We start from the raw sequence: 17943 nt of genomic DNA on the forward strand, positions 1-17943 counted from the left end.
CCAGAACTCAGTTAGTTATCCCAGAAAACTTGAAAAGCATGATATACAAGTACTTACATGAAGACATGGCCCACCTAGGTGCCGATCGTATGGTGGCAGCAGCTCGTGCACGTTTCTTCTGGCCGAAAATGAGAGAAGAGATGGAGCATTATGTCACGAGAGTGTGTCGATGCCTAAGACAAAAGAAACCAAACCGGATCACCAGAACTCCAATCCAGAGCATTGAGACAACAGCTCCATTTGAGATGATTTCGATTGATTACCTGCACCTGGAGAAAAGCAGAGGGGGCGCAGAGTATATCCTCGTGGTCATTGACCATTTTTCAAAGTTTGCTCAGGCTTACGCCACCAAAAACAAGTCTGGAAAGACAGCAGCCCGGAAAATCTTTGAAGATTTCATCATGCGCTTTGGTTATCCTGGAAAGATCCACCATGACCAGGGGAGGGAGTTTGAGAACAGCCTGTTCCAAAAGCTACAGAGTTACTGTGGGATTAGGCATTCACGTACAACTCCCTACCATCCCCAAGCTAACCCGGCATAGAGGTTTAATAGGACATTGTTGGGGATGTTGAGGACCCTAGAGGAAACAGAGAAGTCGAATTGGGCAGAACACCTGAACAAAGTTGTCCACGCCTATAATTCTACTGTGCACGAGTCAACCGGATTTTCTCCATTCTTTCTCCTTTTTGGTCGAGAGCCAGTTCTTCCAATTGATCTGGTGCTCCCCACAAAGCAAGTAAAGAACAGTCAGTCTCACACCGATTACGCTGAAAAGTGGAAAAGGTCTATGCAAGAAGCATACACGATTGCGAAAAAGAACATGAAGAAGGCTGCTGCAAGGGGGCAAAGAAATTACAATCGGAAGGCATGGAGTTCTGTCATGGAGCCAGGGGATCACGTGTTGGTGAGGAACCTGTCAGAAAGAGGTGGCCCAGGAAAACTGCGAGCGTTCTGGGAAAAGCAAACGTATGTGGTGAAAGAAAGGAGAGGAAATCGCCCGGTGTATGTAGTTGGACCGTTGGATGTGACTGGAAGGGAAAGAGTGCTGCACCGGAACCTTCTATTGCCTTGTCCTTACCTGGTTGATGAGCAGAGGACACCTGATGTTCGTCTGGAAAGAAAAGGATGTCAGAGGAACAGGTCAAAACAGGGAGCACAACCACGACAAAATACTCACCATGAAAGCACCGACAGTTCCAGCGATGAGGAGGTTGACTTGTGGGTTCCAATGCAGGGAGCAGGAACATATCTGGATCCATGTGCAGCAGAATTTCACCCTGGAAGAGAGGAGAGAAACAGGAAACCTGAAAAGGAAACTGACATTGAAGAAATCATTGACGAATCTGTAAACATACCTGACTCAGATAAGTCAGATGAAGAAGTGCTGGGAGATCTTCAAGGGGAGCAGGAGCTGGAGGAAAGATTCGATGGAGAAGCTGAGCATGAAGATAGTGATGTGGCATCGGAACCTATCAGGAGAACTTCTGCCAGAACCAGGCAACCTAGGAATCTATACACATACGACACCCTGGGTGAGCCCACGCGTCGACCAGTGAACTGTTTGTGGTGGAAATGCTGACGTGAGAACCTGCTGTGTACAATCCCAGCTGAGCATCGATCACCTGAATCTGTATCCTTCATACTAAGTAACACTAGTGAGAGTTGAAAAAGTAATGTTCAAAGTAATAATTTTGTTAAGTGAGTTATAAACAGTTAAGGGTTTTGCAAGTTTACAGTCGTAATAATGCTCTAAAGCAGAGTTATAGTTTGGTCAGCTAAAGGTATATTTGATAGGCTGGATGAAACACTAAGAGATTAATGCAGTACTTAGGTGACATTTGAAATGTGTTAATACATTGTGGAGGTGTAGGTGGTTGTGTCCACTTGTCATTGCAGGATGTTCTGGGGGGCCCACCAGCGAGCCTAAAGACAAGACATCTCTCAACATTCAACAAATCTAAAAGTTTAGATCATTGTTATTATGTCACAGTTGTATGGAAGTAAACTATATTGTTAAGCTGGGAAAAAGCATGTACATTACACTGTAATTGGAACTTACATTTTCAGTATATACCCAGAGATAGTAAATTAAAAATGTTTTGTAAGTGGGGGAGGGTGTAAGGACCTCGAATAATTATTTAATTTGTTTCATGTCTTTGTTTATTGTAGATATTTTGCACTAATATAATGTAGAGGATAAATATTGAAAGTCCCAGAAATGATGTATACTGTTGGGGGCGCTGTGAGAAGAAAAGAGTAGTGGGTAAAAAGGGAAAAGAAGAAGCCCAGTTAACACATGTTGTTGTTCATGTTAAAACTTTCAGCCCCAGAATCTGTCACAGAAAACAAAAGAGAAAAACAACCGGGGCAAATAAATCTACAGAAAAGAAAAGCTGTCGTTGTTATTGTCCAAGGGGGCAACACATACAGTATATGTATACTGCCCAACCAAAAAATATAATTGTTCAGGGTGACAATGTCAAGATTCAACAGGCTCAAATCCTGAATGAATGGTTGAGACGGAGCATGAAGAATCATTTTAACACATGAATTGGCACCTCTGAGCCCAGACCTAAATTAATTGAAAGTCTTTGGGATGTGCTGGATGATACTTTAAAGAGTGCTGGGGCCTCATTTATAAACGTTGCGTACGCACAAAAGAAGGCGTACGCCACTCTCTACGCAATAATTGGTATTTATAAAAAGCAAACTTGACGGGAAAATGTGCGGTCCTTCACGCAAGCTCTGACCCAGGCGTACGCACAAAAACGGGTGAAATGAGAAATGGCGACACCGTCGGCAGATGGAAGAAACACGTGAAAGTGTGTGAAACTGTAGACCGAAAGAAATGGCAATACTGCCTCTCATAAATAACTTGAAGACTTCACAAAGCAAGTATTACAATTAACAGCCTACACAAACACCCGTTTGATCGATCTGCAGTGTAAAACAAACAATATCAAACGAAAATTACAACAGAAATGCCAAAAAAAAAGAAAAGTGAAATATGTTCTGCAACAATATTGGCATGTTATGCAATTCATCCTCATAAATAATATGGTAAACAGAACGAAATAATGTACAAAACTGATATTCTCGTCAATGTGTCCGTCTGACGGAGCAGATATAGATGCAATTAGATAGACAGATAGATAGATAATTAGGGAGATATATAGATAAATAGATAGATAGATGTATTAATTGTCCACTGGGGAAAGTTGTTTTCATAGTAAAAATTTCTTCATCAGCTACGGAATCATGGTATTCATGCAAATGCCTTTAGTTTGTTTTATTTTTGATAAAATAACATATGACGTATGTCTCAACCATTCAGAAAGCTGCAAGAAATTACATTTGCACTAATTTATTTCCCATTTCCACGTATATAATAGGGATAGGGATTAACAGGGATTCCCCAATAATTGCCGCCAGTCTCTCATAGGGGTCAGCTCCGGTGTCCTGGTTCCCCCACCCGTGGCAGACACACTCTGGCGATGGAGCGCTAGAAGCTTTTTTGCCTCGACTTTGATGTCCGACCATTTCTTTTTTTTTTTTTTGGCCACGGTCCAAGGTTGTGAGGCTACAGCATTTACGGCGTCTGCAACCTTTTGCACCTCAAGTGCCTTTTTGGCATTAGTAATGCCCACACTGTGCCCTCCAAAAAATATTTTTCTCCTCTTTTCCACCTCGCCAACGATAATTTCTACTTCACATTGAGTGAAGTTACGTTTTTTTGATTTCCTCTCTGTATTTGCCATGATTTCGCAATCGATGAATATTAACTTGTGGGCGATTCACGGACTATTTATGGGCAACTATGGGCATGACATGAAGCCGCAAAAGCTGCGCTACATTTAGAATTGATTGTGATTTATTAAGGGAAAACTGCGTAGGATGTGCGTGCGCACGGTTTTATAAATCCGAATATTTCTGTGCGTACGCACGTCCTATGTTTCATCTGTACGCCACTTCTGACGCAAATCCTACGCAAAGTTTTATAAATGAGGCCCCTGGACTCTTGCATTGTCAATACAAGATCTTGACCAAAAAATTAACTCACCTCTTGATGAGAATAAATGTTGAACCTGATGAATCTTGACATTGTCATTGTGATGGGTGTCTGACGCTGGGATTAAACACAGGTCTTCTAGTCAACTGAACTGCTTCTTTACCACTGATCTATTGTGAATGACAAACAGAGGATGGACCAAGGGCAGAAGAATAACTTGCAAAGCTTTCTTGGCAAGGAAAATACAAGGCATAGTAGGCTCAAGACTGAACACAACTGAAACAAAGGGGCATGCTTAAATAGGCCAACACAAACAAGCTAATGAACCCCACAGGTGGGAGAAATCAAATACTAATGAGTGGCAAAAATGAATTTTCAGAAGCTGGGGCCACCTTGTGGCAGGGAGAGTAATTACAGCTCAGCGCCAACTAGAGGCAGGGAGAGTCATTACTGGCTGGAGCCTTACAGTCATCCTAGAATATGGCCATGATGAGTCTTCCTGGTTGTTTAAGAAATGAAAAGCTACACTCCACCAGTTAGCGTTAGAAGAACTGTTGCCAAACATAAAACATGCTAGAAACTTAATTAACATCCAATATAAATAATAATGATATACGTACATAAGGTATAAATAATAATTTAAATCCAAGCAATATATACACACACCGATCAGGCATAACATTGACAACCTTCCTAATATTGTGTTGGTCCCCCTTTTGTTGCCAAAACAGCCCTGACCCATCAAGGCATTGACTCCACTAGACCCATGAAGGTGTGCTGTGGTATCTGGGACCAAGATGTTAGCAGCAGGTCCTTTAAGTCCTGTAAGTTGTGAGGTGGGGCTTCCATGGATCGGACTTGTTTGTTCAGCACATCCCACAGATACAGATTGGATTGAGATATGGGGAATTTGGAGGCCTGGTCAACACCTCATACGCACCACAAATTGCTATATACATGCATATACACCGATCAGGCATAACATTACGACCATTGAAAGGTGAAGTGAATAACACTGCTCATCTCTTCATCACGGCACCTGTTAGTGGGTGGGATGTATTGGGCAACAAGTGAACATTTTGTCCTCAAAGTTGATGTATTAGAAGCAGGAAAAATGAGCAAACGTAAAGATTTGAGTGAGTTTGAAAAGGGCCCAACTGTGATGGCTAGATGCCTGGGTCAGAACATCTCCAAAACTGCAGCTCTTGTGGGGTGTTCCCGGTCTGCAGTGGTCAGTATCTATCAAAAGTGGTCCAAGGAAGGAACAGTGGTGAACTGGCGACAGGGTCATGGGCGGCCAAGGATCATTGATGCACGTGGGGAGTGAAGGCTGGCCCGTGTGGTCCGATCAAACAGACGAGTTACTGTAGCTCAAATTGCTCAAGAAGTTAATGCTGGTTCTGATAGAAAGGTGTCAGAATACACAGTGCATCGCAGTTTGTTGTGAATAGGGCTGCATAGCCGCAGAACATATACTGCTCCAAAAAATTACGGGAACACTTAAATCACACACTGTATCTCAATGAATGCAATATTCAATTTGAAAATCTTTATTTATATACATAAATTTAAGATTTTAAAAAAAAATTGTTTAGAACAAAATTATGTGACAACATTCAATGGAAATCAAAATCATCAACACACTGAGGATGAATTCAGTTCAGAGTTCAGAAACGTGCATGAATTCAATCATGACAAAAATTAACGCCATCTATCAGAATGGGATTCCAACACTATAAGGTTGAGTTTAGGGTACAGTCACAGGGTTAGTATTTATTTCAGCTTTGTGTATGCAATCAGCACTTCAATGAACAATGAAATCTTTAGAATCGGCTGCCGGGCAGGGTTTGCACTTCTTTGTGAAAAAAACCAAGTTACAATTTAAATTTAGACTTTAAATAACATGAACAGGAAGATTCCCTTCAAACTGACAGTAGTTGACTTAAATAGGAAGACTTGCTGTAAAAATTACATTTACACTAATTTCTGCATTAGCGCCCCCTTACTGCAATGCTGAGAAAGCAAAACAAACTACAAACAGAACAGAAACACCCTAAAATCATGATAGTGATAGTTTCCACATGCAAACGTGACTAAAATTCTCTTGAGAAAATATAAAAATCTATTTTTAACAACATTTTGTTGTCAATGCTTTGAGTAAGAGATGTATCTAATGCTGAAAGCCTGAATCTTGCCTATGTGTACTGTCAGATATCTGACTGGGGCAAACATTGCACAAGAGTGCATAAAAGTTCTAAGTTATTGGTGGTCTGGTTTAGTGGGAGGGGTTTGGGGATTTTTAGCTCTCTTGTGGTTGTTTGTGACATTTTGTGAGCGTCAGTCCTGCAGGAAGATGCTCCTTCCACTGCTGTTATGGGCTACTTTGCTCTCTCACATCTCCGCCGACCAGGCTTCCTCTCAAAGACAGTGCGTTTATTATTTTATTAATAATGTGTAAATGTTGTCCTTTTCTTGACGAATTTGATTTTGTGTTTATTTTGTCAATTGAACAGCAAGAGGACAGTTTGGGGACCTAATATGCGGATACCGTATGTATCTTTTTTTTGTGTCGTGTATTTTGTGCTTCTGAGAGAATTTTGTGAAAAATGTTCATTAATATGAAATTCCCTGTATAGATTTTTGTTGTTTGAAATAGGGTTCATCTGTAACAGTGTGTTCTGTGTTGACAGTGATCCGGTTATTGATCCGTCTCCGACGTAAGTAGCTGTTCTCTGACCTCTGCCCTTACAGTTGGTTAACACACACATATAATACACTTCTTTTTTTTATTTTTATTTTTTTATTATTATAATGATTTCTTTTAGAATGTCAGGCTGTTCATAATGTTACCCCATAGAAGTTATGTGTGCTTTGATGTGTATGTTTTGGTTTAGGTTTTCTATTCTAGCTCCAGCAAAGATAAGGCCTGGAACAAAACAGAAAATCCTGCTAGAGGGTGAGAATCTGTCCCAGATACTAAAAGTCAATATCATGGTCTATAACTATCCAGTCTCCCAAACTGTCCTGTTGCGGGACTCTGTTATCCTCAAGTCAGACAACAACTACAGCGTCCTCAAGACCATTGAGGTAAATTCATGAATGTATTTGTCAAACTTGGTTGGTTAAAGTTCTCACTGGTATGAGACATTACTCATGTTGCTTTCTGAATCTAAATGTAATAAAATACAATCTTTTGTCAGATTGATCCAAATATGCTTCGTCCAGATGGAAAGAAGAAATATGTGAAGCTGGTTGTTCAGTTTGGCCGCTTCCATCGTGCAGAAAGAATAATAAGAGTGTCGTTCCACACTGGATACATCTTCATTCAGACTGATAAACCTGTCTACAACCCTGGAGATGCAGGTCAGCTCTCACATGATGTTGAGCACATTAATAATATCTATTATTCATGCATTGTTCAGTCTTTTTTTCCTTGATCACTCCGAAATTTTCCAGTGCGTTGCAGGGCTTTTGTATCCGATTCAGAATTCCGTGCTTCAGAGACAACCATATCTTTTGAGATCCAGGTGATTGGCATTGACATAAGTGTCATTACATTTAGCAAGGCAACTGTTTATTTTATGCAACAATGTTTTATGGCTCAATTGACTCATGTTTCAGAATCCAGATGGTATTGCAGTACATGGTATTTCCAGAGCCAAAGCAATCGATGGGATACTATCTGATACCTACCCCCTCTCCAATGTAGTCAAGTATGCATACAGAACTGTTCATTTATGGTTTACACAATTAGTATAGTTTGTTTGCTTAAATGTAATTATCTCTAAAATATTTTAAATTGCTATATACACGCATATACACAGATCAGGCATAACATTAGGACCATTGACAGGTGAATCAGTAATAACTGATTATCTCTTCATCACGGCACCTGTTAGTGGGTGGGATATATTAGGCAGCAAGTTAACATTTTTTCCTCAAAGTTGATGTGTTAGAAGCAGGAAAAATTAGCAAGTGTAAAGATTTGAGTGAGTTTGAAAAGGGCCAAATTGTGACCGCTTGATACCTGGGTCAGAGCATTTCCAAAACTGCAGCTCTTGTGGGGTGTTCCCATTCTGCAGTGGACAGTATCTATCATAAGTGGTCCAAGGGAAGGAACAGTGGTGAACCAGCAACAGGGTCATGATCATGGGTGGCCAAGGCTCATTGATGCATGTGGGGAGCGAAGGCTGGCCCGTGTGTTCTAATCAGCAGGACAAAAGGACAAAAAACATGAACTTTAACTATTGGCTTTTCATCATCAAGTCAGCTGTCACTTTACTTTGTGCAAGGCCCTGGGAAGGCGCGAGACCCTGTGTGGTCGCACACTTGGCACAGTTGGAATGGGAGATGCTTGCGACGGTACTGCGTATTGGGGCTGCATAGCCGCAGACCAGTCAGGGTGTCCATGCTGACCCTTGTCTGAAACAACAAGTCTGATCCATGGAGGTCCCACCTCGCAATTTACAGGACTTAAAGGATCTGCTGCTAATATCTTAGTGCCAGATACCACAGCACACCTTTAGGGGTCTAGTGGAGTCCATGCCTTGACGGGTCAGGGTTGTTTTGGCAGCAAAAGTGGGACCAACACAATATTAGGAAGGTGATCATAATGTGCATCAGTGTAATATGCATATGGATCCGGTCGCAAATGCTAGAAACAAAACTGTACGGGGAGAAACAGCAGACATGAACATCAAAATGATCTGACAAAAAACAAGAGCAAACACACCACATTTATGTTACGTTTACACAACAACGATGTGCTAAAAACTGAAAAGTAGTTTCTTCGTATCGATGACAATGTTATCAAAACGAACCCGTTCACACAGATCCAAGGAAACAACCAATAACACTGTATTATGCATGTAGTTGGCGATATCACTTTGTAAATAAAGACTACGTGCCTGCTCAAGTATTCTTTTACTATGCATATGCCTATAGACACAAATTACTAAAACTATAATTTTTTTGGTCCGATTTTCATTCTAAGGATGTTACTCTTGATAATACTGTATTATTACTTTGTCTGGGTAAATTTCATCTTTACAAAGCCAGAACCAGACTGCCACTGGACTAAGAATTTTAGTGACATGGGCCAATAAATTTGGGAGCAAGATTATTGAAAACGGAGTAATGAGGAATACTCTTGGAAGAAAGTGACCCTACGATGTAGACGGAAGGCTACATCGTACCAGTGGCAATCATCCTGAGCCTGTCTGGCTTTCCCCCAGGTGCGCAGGCACCTCTGGACAAAAGCAGAGGGGACAGGGCAGAGGGGACTGTGACTTTGGATTCCAGACTTGGAAAAAGTGGTCTCTGGTGTCGTGACAAAATCTAGCACAATGTGGGACCAGGGTCTCGAAGGGACTGACTGGGGCTGAAGGAGTCCAGCAGGCACAAACAAATGACTCAGTGGGTAGTCGGATGGAGGCGTTTCCTCTTGTAAGGCAGTGCAAACCATCAAATTGATCTCCCAAGTTACCATTGAGACTATGAATTTCTCTGGCAAAATGGACTCGGGAAAATACGGGCGCTCGGAATGATAAAAAACACAAGACAAGGCATGTGGTTTGATGTTCTTGGAACCCGGATGGTTAGAAGTGGAAAAATCAAAACGACCAAAAAAAGAGCCCACTGCCTAGGCTTTAAACCTTTAGCAGTCCTGATGTACTCAAGTTTTTTGTGATCAGTCCAGATGATGAAAGGCACCCCAAGCCTTCCAACCAATGGCAGCACTCCTCCAGGCAAGCTTGACGGCCAGCAACTCTCTATTACCAATGTGGTCATTGTGTTCAGCGGGAGACAAACAATAAGAAAAAAAAAACACACGCACAGATGCATATTGTCGTCTGCAAAAGAACGCTGGGAAAGAACCGCACCAACCCCCACCTCTCACGCATCGACCTCCACCACAAACGGATGAGATGAATCAGGGGCAATAAGAATGGAAGCGGAAACAAAGTAGCTCTTGAGGTTGGAAAAAGCAGCATCGGCTGCTTTAGACCACTTTAATGTCATCTTGGTGGAGGTCAAGGCTAGCTGGCCGTAATTGTGTATAAAACCACGGTAAAAAAGCAGATTCTATATCATCCTCTGAAGCAAATATCAATATGTCATACAGGTAGATATAAATGAACTGATCAATCATATCTCTCAGCACGTCATTGACGAGTGCCTGAAAGACTGGGGGAGCATTGGATAGCCCAAACGGCATAATCAGAAATTTTAAGTGCCCACTGGGGGTATTGAAAGCAGTCTTCCACTCATCCCCTCCCTGACGCAGACTAAATGATGGTGTTGCATTGTGAAAAAGGTAGCTCTTTGCAACCGCTCGAAGGCTGAAGACATCAATGGCGAAGGACAAGTATTCTTAACTGTAATGCTGTTCAAACTTTGATAGTAAGGGTGCAGGGAGCCATATTTCTTTTCCTCAAAGAAAAACCCAGCACTTGCAGGGGTAAGAGGAAGGGTGGATGAGTTTGGCTGCCAGATAATTAGAAATATATTTCTCCATGGCCTCCCTTTCTGGAGCAGAAAATGAATATAACCAGATCAAGGTACTCCTTGGGCATGTTTGACAGGCTCATCCTGTATCATAGAACAAGACACAGAAGAACACGCAGGCACCAGAGGCATGATCACACCAAGACAAGACACTGCTTTGATGCCAGTTGATGTGTGAGTTATGAATCATAAGCCAGGCATGTCCAAGGACTACTGGCATGAGGGGGGAGTCAATTAACATGAAATGGATCTCTTCAATGTGATTGCGGGTAACAAGGATTTCTTGAAGGATATTGCGCTGCGATATGTCCTGCAGCTCCACAGTAAAGACATAATCCCAATGTACTTCGACGATCCTTCTCCTCCCAGGAAAGTGAGTTCTGCCCACCTGCATGGGTTCCGGATCGAAAGTGGGGCTGACCGTAGCTTTGGAGATAGTCGAAGAGCGAGCCTCCCTCTCAAGTTTTCAAAGCTTTGCAGAGCACATTGATCATGATGTTGCAATCGATCATCTACTCTGATGAAACTCAATGAAACCATCCAAGTCAGTGGGTAAATCCAGCACAAATATCTCCTTTTGAATACGGTCAGCCAACCCATGCAGGAACATATCACACTACACCTCCTTGTTCCATTTGCATTCAGCAGCCAGTGTGCGAAACTCGATAGAATAATCTGTAACTGAGGGTACTCTGTACTTGTATATCTGCTGATTTTTTTTCTTTTTTCTAGAGAGGGCAAGTGGAAAGTTGTTGCAAAGTTTGATCAAGGAAAAGAGAACATTTACAGCAGAGAGTTTGAAGTAAAGAAATATGGTAAGCAATTCATATTACCTTCATATTCCTTCATATTAACCCTCTCTTGGTGGTTTAATGCCATTTCTTCTTGTTCCCAAGTGCTCCCAGCGTTCAATGTCACTTTGAGTCCAAAGACATCCCATCTCGGTCTAGATGCAGATAAGCTGGAAGTAGAAATAACAGCCAGGTGTGTGAATCAAACTACTCTGAATGATCTGAATGTATTTGGACGCTGAAGTAACACTTATACTATTGTTAAAAAAAGTTGGGGTCAGTAAGATTTAGTTTTGAATCATAGTAATAATATATAATATTTTGAATACAATTATATAAATATATATATATAAAATATATTCAAATATAAAAGTTAGTATAAATTGTTATAATATTTCACAATGTTTTACCATATTGTTTGTCGAATAAATGCAGCCTTCGTGAAGAGACTTCAAAAGCATTAAAATCTTATTGACCCCAAATTTTTTAACAGTAGTGTATTGAATTCATGCATTCATAAATTGTCAATGACCTTAAGGTCACAATATATATTTCTTCCAGGTATCTTTATGGTGAACCAGTGCAAGGTGTTGCATATGTGCTGTTTGGTATTGAAATGAACGGTGAGAAGAAGAGACTCACATCGATGAAGCAACTAAATGATGTAAGTGGTTAAAAAAACCTTCACTTAAAGTATCTTAAACATTAAATCAGCTTTGTAGAAAGATACTATTGTTATGTTGTCTTATAAATTGCAGCTGAATGGAGGAATTGTTAGTTTGAGTATGGAGGAGATAAAGAGGGTCTATCCTGACACAAACAGCCTAGTGGGGTCTTATGTGTACGTCAAAGCGTCAGTGATGACCAGCTCAGGTGGGGAAATCATTAAATAGGTGTTTTCCTCTTTATTAAGTTTCTTTTTTGAAAACACTTTTACATCTCAAGATTTTCTTCTCAGGTAGCGACCTTGTGGAAGCAGAGAAATCCGGCATTAAAGTAGTAATATCTCCCTATATGCTCTCCATCAGGGACACACCAAAGTATTTCAAACATGGCCTGCCATTAGGCATGATGGTAATTTAATCTATCAATCCAGTCCTGCTGCTGGCCGTCTTGATGCCCTAAGCGTAATTACTTTAGGCTGATGGCAAAATGGCAATTTTTGGGTGAACTATTCCTTTAATCTGATTTTATGATGATGGTTGATTTTAGCTCATGACAGTACACCCTTAAAATAAAGGTGCCAGGAAGAACCAAAAGGGTGTTTTCACCAAGTAGGGCTCGCTGCAGCCTGCGGTGGATATTTAACTCCGCCCACATCCAAGTGTGATGTCAAAAATCCCGCCCTGCAGCTAATTTTATTGGTTACAGTGACGGGTAGGTTTAGGGATCAGTGTTTGGTGTAGGCAACCAGTACTTAATTCGTTACAGTGACAGGTAGGTTTAGGGATCAGTGTTTGGTGTTGAAGCAGTCTGTACTGTGATTGACATGACCAATACAATCTTGAAAATCGGCTGCAGGGCGGCATTGGCCTGGCCTGTGACTTCACACTTGGATGTGGGCCGGGTTGGACGTCCACCGCAGGCTGCAGCGAGCCCTTCTCGTTTTCACGCCGATGCCATAGAAGAACAATTTTTGGTTCCCTGAAGAACCATTTTGTGAAAGGTTCTTTAAAGCACCATTTTTAACCTTTTTTGTTGTTGCTTAGGTTACAGTGAGTAACCATGACGGCTCTCCAGCCCCTAATATTCCTGTTAAAATCAGCTTTGTTGAAAGCCCAATCAGTGTTCACAGCGGGACCATCAAAGTCTACATCAACATGCCTAACCTGGCCAGCACATTTGGTAAATCACAGATACTGAAAGTAAGTAACTCGAAGAAAAAACATACACGCACAATAGAAACAATCCAAAATTGTATTTAACTGTATGAATATATATATATATATATATTAGGGCTGTCAATCGATTACATTTTTTAATCGTGATTAATCACACAAAAGTGTGATTAATCGCCATTAAAAATAATAATAATCAGTTGACCCGGGTATGCTGGGTGACGCGTTATGAGTTAATACTTATAACATTTTATCATGTAAGCTTTATGGAACACATCAAACAAGTAATTTATAGTGTTAATACTAATCAGCGAGTCCACAGATGGCTTGGGTATGCAGAGCATTGGCAGCTTATATGGACCGCACGCCACTGATATACATAAGGTAAGGGTAAGGATTTGAGCGAGTTTGACAAGGGCCAAATTGTGATGCTAGATGACTGGATAAGAGCATGTTCTGCTGGGAAACCTTGAGTCCTGCCATCCATGTGGATGTTACTTTGACTTGTACCACCTACCTAAGCATTGTTGCAGACCATGTACACCCTTTCATGGAAAAGGTATGCCCTGGTGACTGGGGCCTCTTTCAGTAGGATAATGCAGGGGTTTTCAAACTTTATAAGGCCAAGGACCCCCAAATATGACAAAGCTTTATGAGGAACCCCCTTCCTAAAATCCATCTATTTTTATGTACGAAAAAAACCTTTAAACTGTTAGATAAATAGTAAGTGTGACATTATAAATACAACATATTGTTTCCCAACTTAAATGGGCTATTAAAGTTGAATGTATAAACCTGAAGAAGAACCTTTTCAATTAAAAATTATTAAAAGTGCATCTACCCATCATATAACTGCTCCACACAGCTCCGAGGGGTTAGGGTTAGGCCTTCTGAAGCGAAGTGATGCGTTTTTGTAAGAAAAATATACATATTTAAAAATTTATAGACCAAAATAACTAGCTTCCGACGGATTTCTCGCAGAAGCGCAGAGGATAGAGCAAAACAAACAACCAGTCATGAATTAGAGTCTAAAACGAGAATTTTTAAAGAGAAATGGCGGAAGATTTCAATATAAGAGAAGAGGGGCGAAGAGTTTGTTGCTCAGCACTATCCGCGAGAGACGTCAAAGCTTAAAAATTATTTGTATAAGCAACTTTAACAATAAATGTATGCAAGCAGCGTACGTACAGTGTCAAGAAAACTGCCTTACAACCCCAGTGAGCAAGATAAAGCGGACTATAGTGAGAAAAACAAACTAAAGATACAAAGCAAACATATACAATTCTGGAATGTATATGGCAAGAAAAGAGAGAAACATTTAGAAATTAAACTGTTAGAATATTAGGTCGACTTTATCCATTTTTGCTTTGTCTTTTTATTTTCTGAAATTTTCTGGGGACCCCTTAGAACCTTCTGGAGGACCCCTGGGGGTCCCCGGACCCCAGTTTGAAAACCCCTGGGATAATGCGCCCTGCCACAAAGCAAAAATGGTTCAGGAATGGTTTGCGGAGCACAACAACGAGTTTGTGTTGACTTGGCCTCCAAATTCCCCAGATCTCAATCCAATCGAGCATCTGTGGGATGTGCTGAACAAACAAGTCTAATCCATGGAGGCCCCACCTCGCAACTTACAGGACTTAAAGGATGTGCTGCTAATACCTTCAGGGGTCTAGTGGAGTCCATAGCTGCGTTTCCACCGCAGGAACTTTCCCCCGGAACCAGGAACTTTGGGGGTGGAACTCGGTGTGTTTCGACCGCAGGAACCAGGGTCTAAATGAAGTTCCGGGTAAATATTTCCCCCTCCAAACGGCCCTGCTTGCGAGGTGGTACTTTTAAAAAGGTCGGGAACTTTCGGGGGTGGGACTTGGGCGTTGAACATGCTGATTGGTTGAGCTCTCGCAGCATTTTCTTCCCCACCGCCATTTTTACAAGTTTTTTGCGAGGTGGGTTCTGCGTTCAGTAAATATTTTCTTTGCAACAATGGAGTTCAACAAAAAAATTCGACCGACGACGAGGTTCAGGCTTTATTGAGCATATATGCGGAGGAGGACATCCAGCGGGAACTGGAAAGGCGACCCGCAATGAAAAGGTATAACGTTACCTGAAGTTATCGACTCGATTCCAGTCACACTGGAAAACAGTGCAGAGAGAAGTTAAAGAAATTAAGACAAGATTACAAGAAATTAAAGGATCATAACAACCGGAGCGGTTCCGACAGCGTATCAACAAGTGGCATGACCGCCTGGACGCGTTGTTGGGACAGACCGTCCTTTTCTAGGGCAGTGGTAACGAAAGACTCGGCTATTGCGTTGTTGGAAACCATCCCGGAATCCGAGTGGGTTGAAGGTAAATATCTCATCTTGGTATCATCTATTAAACTCGTTGCAGTGTAACGTTGCAGTAACTTTTTTCAACGTGCTTTTCCAGACGTAACGAGTGGCCCCAATGAATTGCAGGCAACGGAGACCAGCGTGTTTTCCCCCGCGGTCACCAGTACGTTAACCCCGTGTCTCCTGCCGAAACACACACACGCAGAGGTATAAAGCTGACAAAAATGTGTATATATTTAAAAACTGATGTGTAATCCTTAATGGTTTTGAGTAGTTTTGTTGTTTTTAATTGTAAACTTAAATTGCCAATGATAGAAATTGCACACTGGGCATTGTTCAAGCTGGGCAAGCAATTGTTCATTATTTGTAGTGAAAACACTGAATAATTAATTGATGGTTTCTATTGTTTCATGGTTGCCTTGTGTATTAATTTCCATGTGTTTCTGTGCAATTTTTCTACTTAGGGAAAAGGAAAAGGGACTGACTTTTCTTGATGCACTGAGGGACATGGAGGATGCTAACCGGGCCGTCCTGCAGCATGATTATATACAGTTGTCCAGTTGTTCAAGAAGTAGCCACAATGACCAGCCGCTTGAATGAAGCATTTGCACTACCACATTTGTACTTTATATATTGTACGTGTTGGCACAGCTCTTGGACAGGTTACTGAAAAATACACTTTTTTATATTGTTGTTTTCACATTTTATAATTTCATTTTATTGTTCTAGTAATTTATTTGTCTTTGCACACTTTTATTTTAATTTTGTAAGAACTAATCTGTCTAAAATAAAGTCAAATGTGTAAAATGTCACTGTGTCTTTTTAATTTCCACATTCTAACTATATAACCACTTTCTAATTGTAGTGTTGGAAGTAAATAAAAGGGCTGCTGCTCGCAAGTCTTTCTGAATATGCACATAAACATATCTAGAAAACCCAAATATTATATTTTTAAATGTATAACTATGTGAATGTAGTATAATAACTTATAACCACAACTTAAGTGAAGCCATACGTGTGGTCCTGCTTCATTTCAAATTTGAGGAAGAAGTCTCTAAAATTATGCATTTAATGAAGCATATTGTAATACTAGTCATGTGATTTTTTTTTTTTTTTGTGAATGCTAAGAGATGTTATTGTGATAAATAAATACTTGCAGTCTAGTACCTAATCTTTCAACCGCTTAATTCAGTCTATTGTTTTCATTCAATTAACTTTTCACACATCTGTCATGACTGAAACCTCATTATCCTTTTATAGAAAATATTTTGGAATTGAGCTATTACAACACATTCAGATTTTGGATTGCCCATCATCCCATTTTGAATTAAAATGGTCAAACCAGGTGAAAGTGCACGTTTCAATAAGCAGTGTTGGTAATGTGTGTACATAATCAGCGCTGCTTGCATCTCCTCGACTTGTTATTGTTGCAGACAGTATCGCGCAAAAGTGATTACTGTCCGTCGGTGACTGGGAGGAGCAGTCGCGCGCATTGCCACGTCACCGGACTAATTTGCCTAATCTCCCCAGTACTGTAGACCGCGGTGGAAACGCAGAAAGTAGCAGGTCTGGGGGAGAAAAAGTTCCTGGGAAAAAAGTTCCTGGTACAAATAGTTCCGGGTAATTTCGGTGGAAACGCGGCACATGCATTGACGGGTCAGGGCTGTTTTGGCAGCAAAAAGGGGACCAACACAATATTAGGTCATAATGTTATGCCTGATTGGTGTATATATATCATGAAACTCTAGAGGGTGCAGGCCGATAAGTCTTTTTTAAAAGGGGGCCAGATTCGATGTTATGGACACACCCGGGGGCCGGTTCCTTTTCTATTATACAGTGGGGAGAACAAGTATTTGATACACTGCTGATTTTGCAGGTTTGCCCACTTACAAAGTAATTTTTATCATAGGTACACTTCAACTGTGAGAGACGGAATCTAAAACAAAAATCAAAAAAATCACATTGTATGATTTTTAAATAATTATTTAGCATTTTATTGCATGACATAATTTGATCACCTACCAACCAATAAGAATTCCGGAAAACACACTCAATCAAACAGACTCCAACCTTTTGCTGCATCATGAAATAAATCAGGTATCTGGTATTGAGTTAAATAAGTGTGAATAAACACATTTATTAAGTATTTATAACATGTGAGTTAAAAATGGCTCACTATTTGGCAGGCATTGCCTTAAAGTCACCCTTTTTATTCATGCAGTTATAACTGCTTATTAACGATTTACAATACATTTGTAAATGAGTTATTAGTCCTTAACAAACACCTTTATAAATCCTTTACAAAGGGAACCTTAATCTAAAGTGTTACCCAAATATCTTGTCATTTAACTTATCTAGTAAATGCATCTTGATTTAAGAATTTTTAGATATATTTAGACTAGAAACAAGACTACAATACTAAATAAGAGCATTTTTTGCAGTGCACACATGGCAAAAAGTAAAAAAA

General features: G+C 40.6%; 1 protein-coding gene and 1 long non-coding RNA gene across 2 annotated transcripts in view; both read left to right on the plus strand.

Annotated features, from left to right (window-relative positions):
- Positions 1-6341: 6341 nt before the first annotated feature.
- Positions 6342-17943, plus strand: part of LOC307121081 (complement C3-like) — a 53289-nt gene continuing 41687 nt past the window's right edge. Inside the window, exons 1-13 of the mRNA XM_079808492.1 lie at positions 6342-6437; positions 6524-6559; positions 6701-6727; positions 6905-7097; positions 7211-7373; positions 7467-7537; positions 7632-7723; positions 11250-11332; positions 11414-11501; positions 11870-11972; positions 12067-12181; positions 12267-12382; positions 13018-13173. Coding sequence (XP_079664618.1) covers positions 6364-6437; positions 6524-6559; positions 6701-6727; positions 6905-7097; positions 7211-7373; positions 7467-7537; positions 7632-7723; positions 11250-11332; positions 11414-11501; positions 11870-11972; positions 12067-12181; positions 12267-12382; positions 13018-13173 — 1317 coding nt within the window. The 5' untranslated portion in view covers positions 6342-6363. The remainder of the gene's footprint in view (positions 6438-6523; positions 6560-6700; positions 6728-6904; positions 7098-7210; positions 7374-7466; positions 7538-7631; positions 7724-11249; positions 11333-11413; positions 11502-11869; positions 11973-12066; positions 12182-12266; positions 12383-13017; positions 13174-17943) is intronic.
- Positions 14135-16287, plus strand: LOC307121097. The gene is made up of 3 exons (XR_013815927.1): positions 14135-15492; positions 15574-15683; positions 15941-16287. It is a non-coding gene; the product is annotated as an uncharacterized lncRNA (long non-coding RNA).

The sequence above is a fragment of the Gobio gobio genome (genome assembly GCF_949357685.1).
Source record: "Gobio gobio genome assembly, chromosome: 24".
NCBI lineage: Eukaryota > Metazoa > Chordata > Actinopteri > Cypriniformes > Gobionidae > Gobio > Gobio gobio.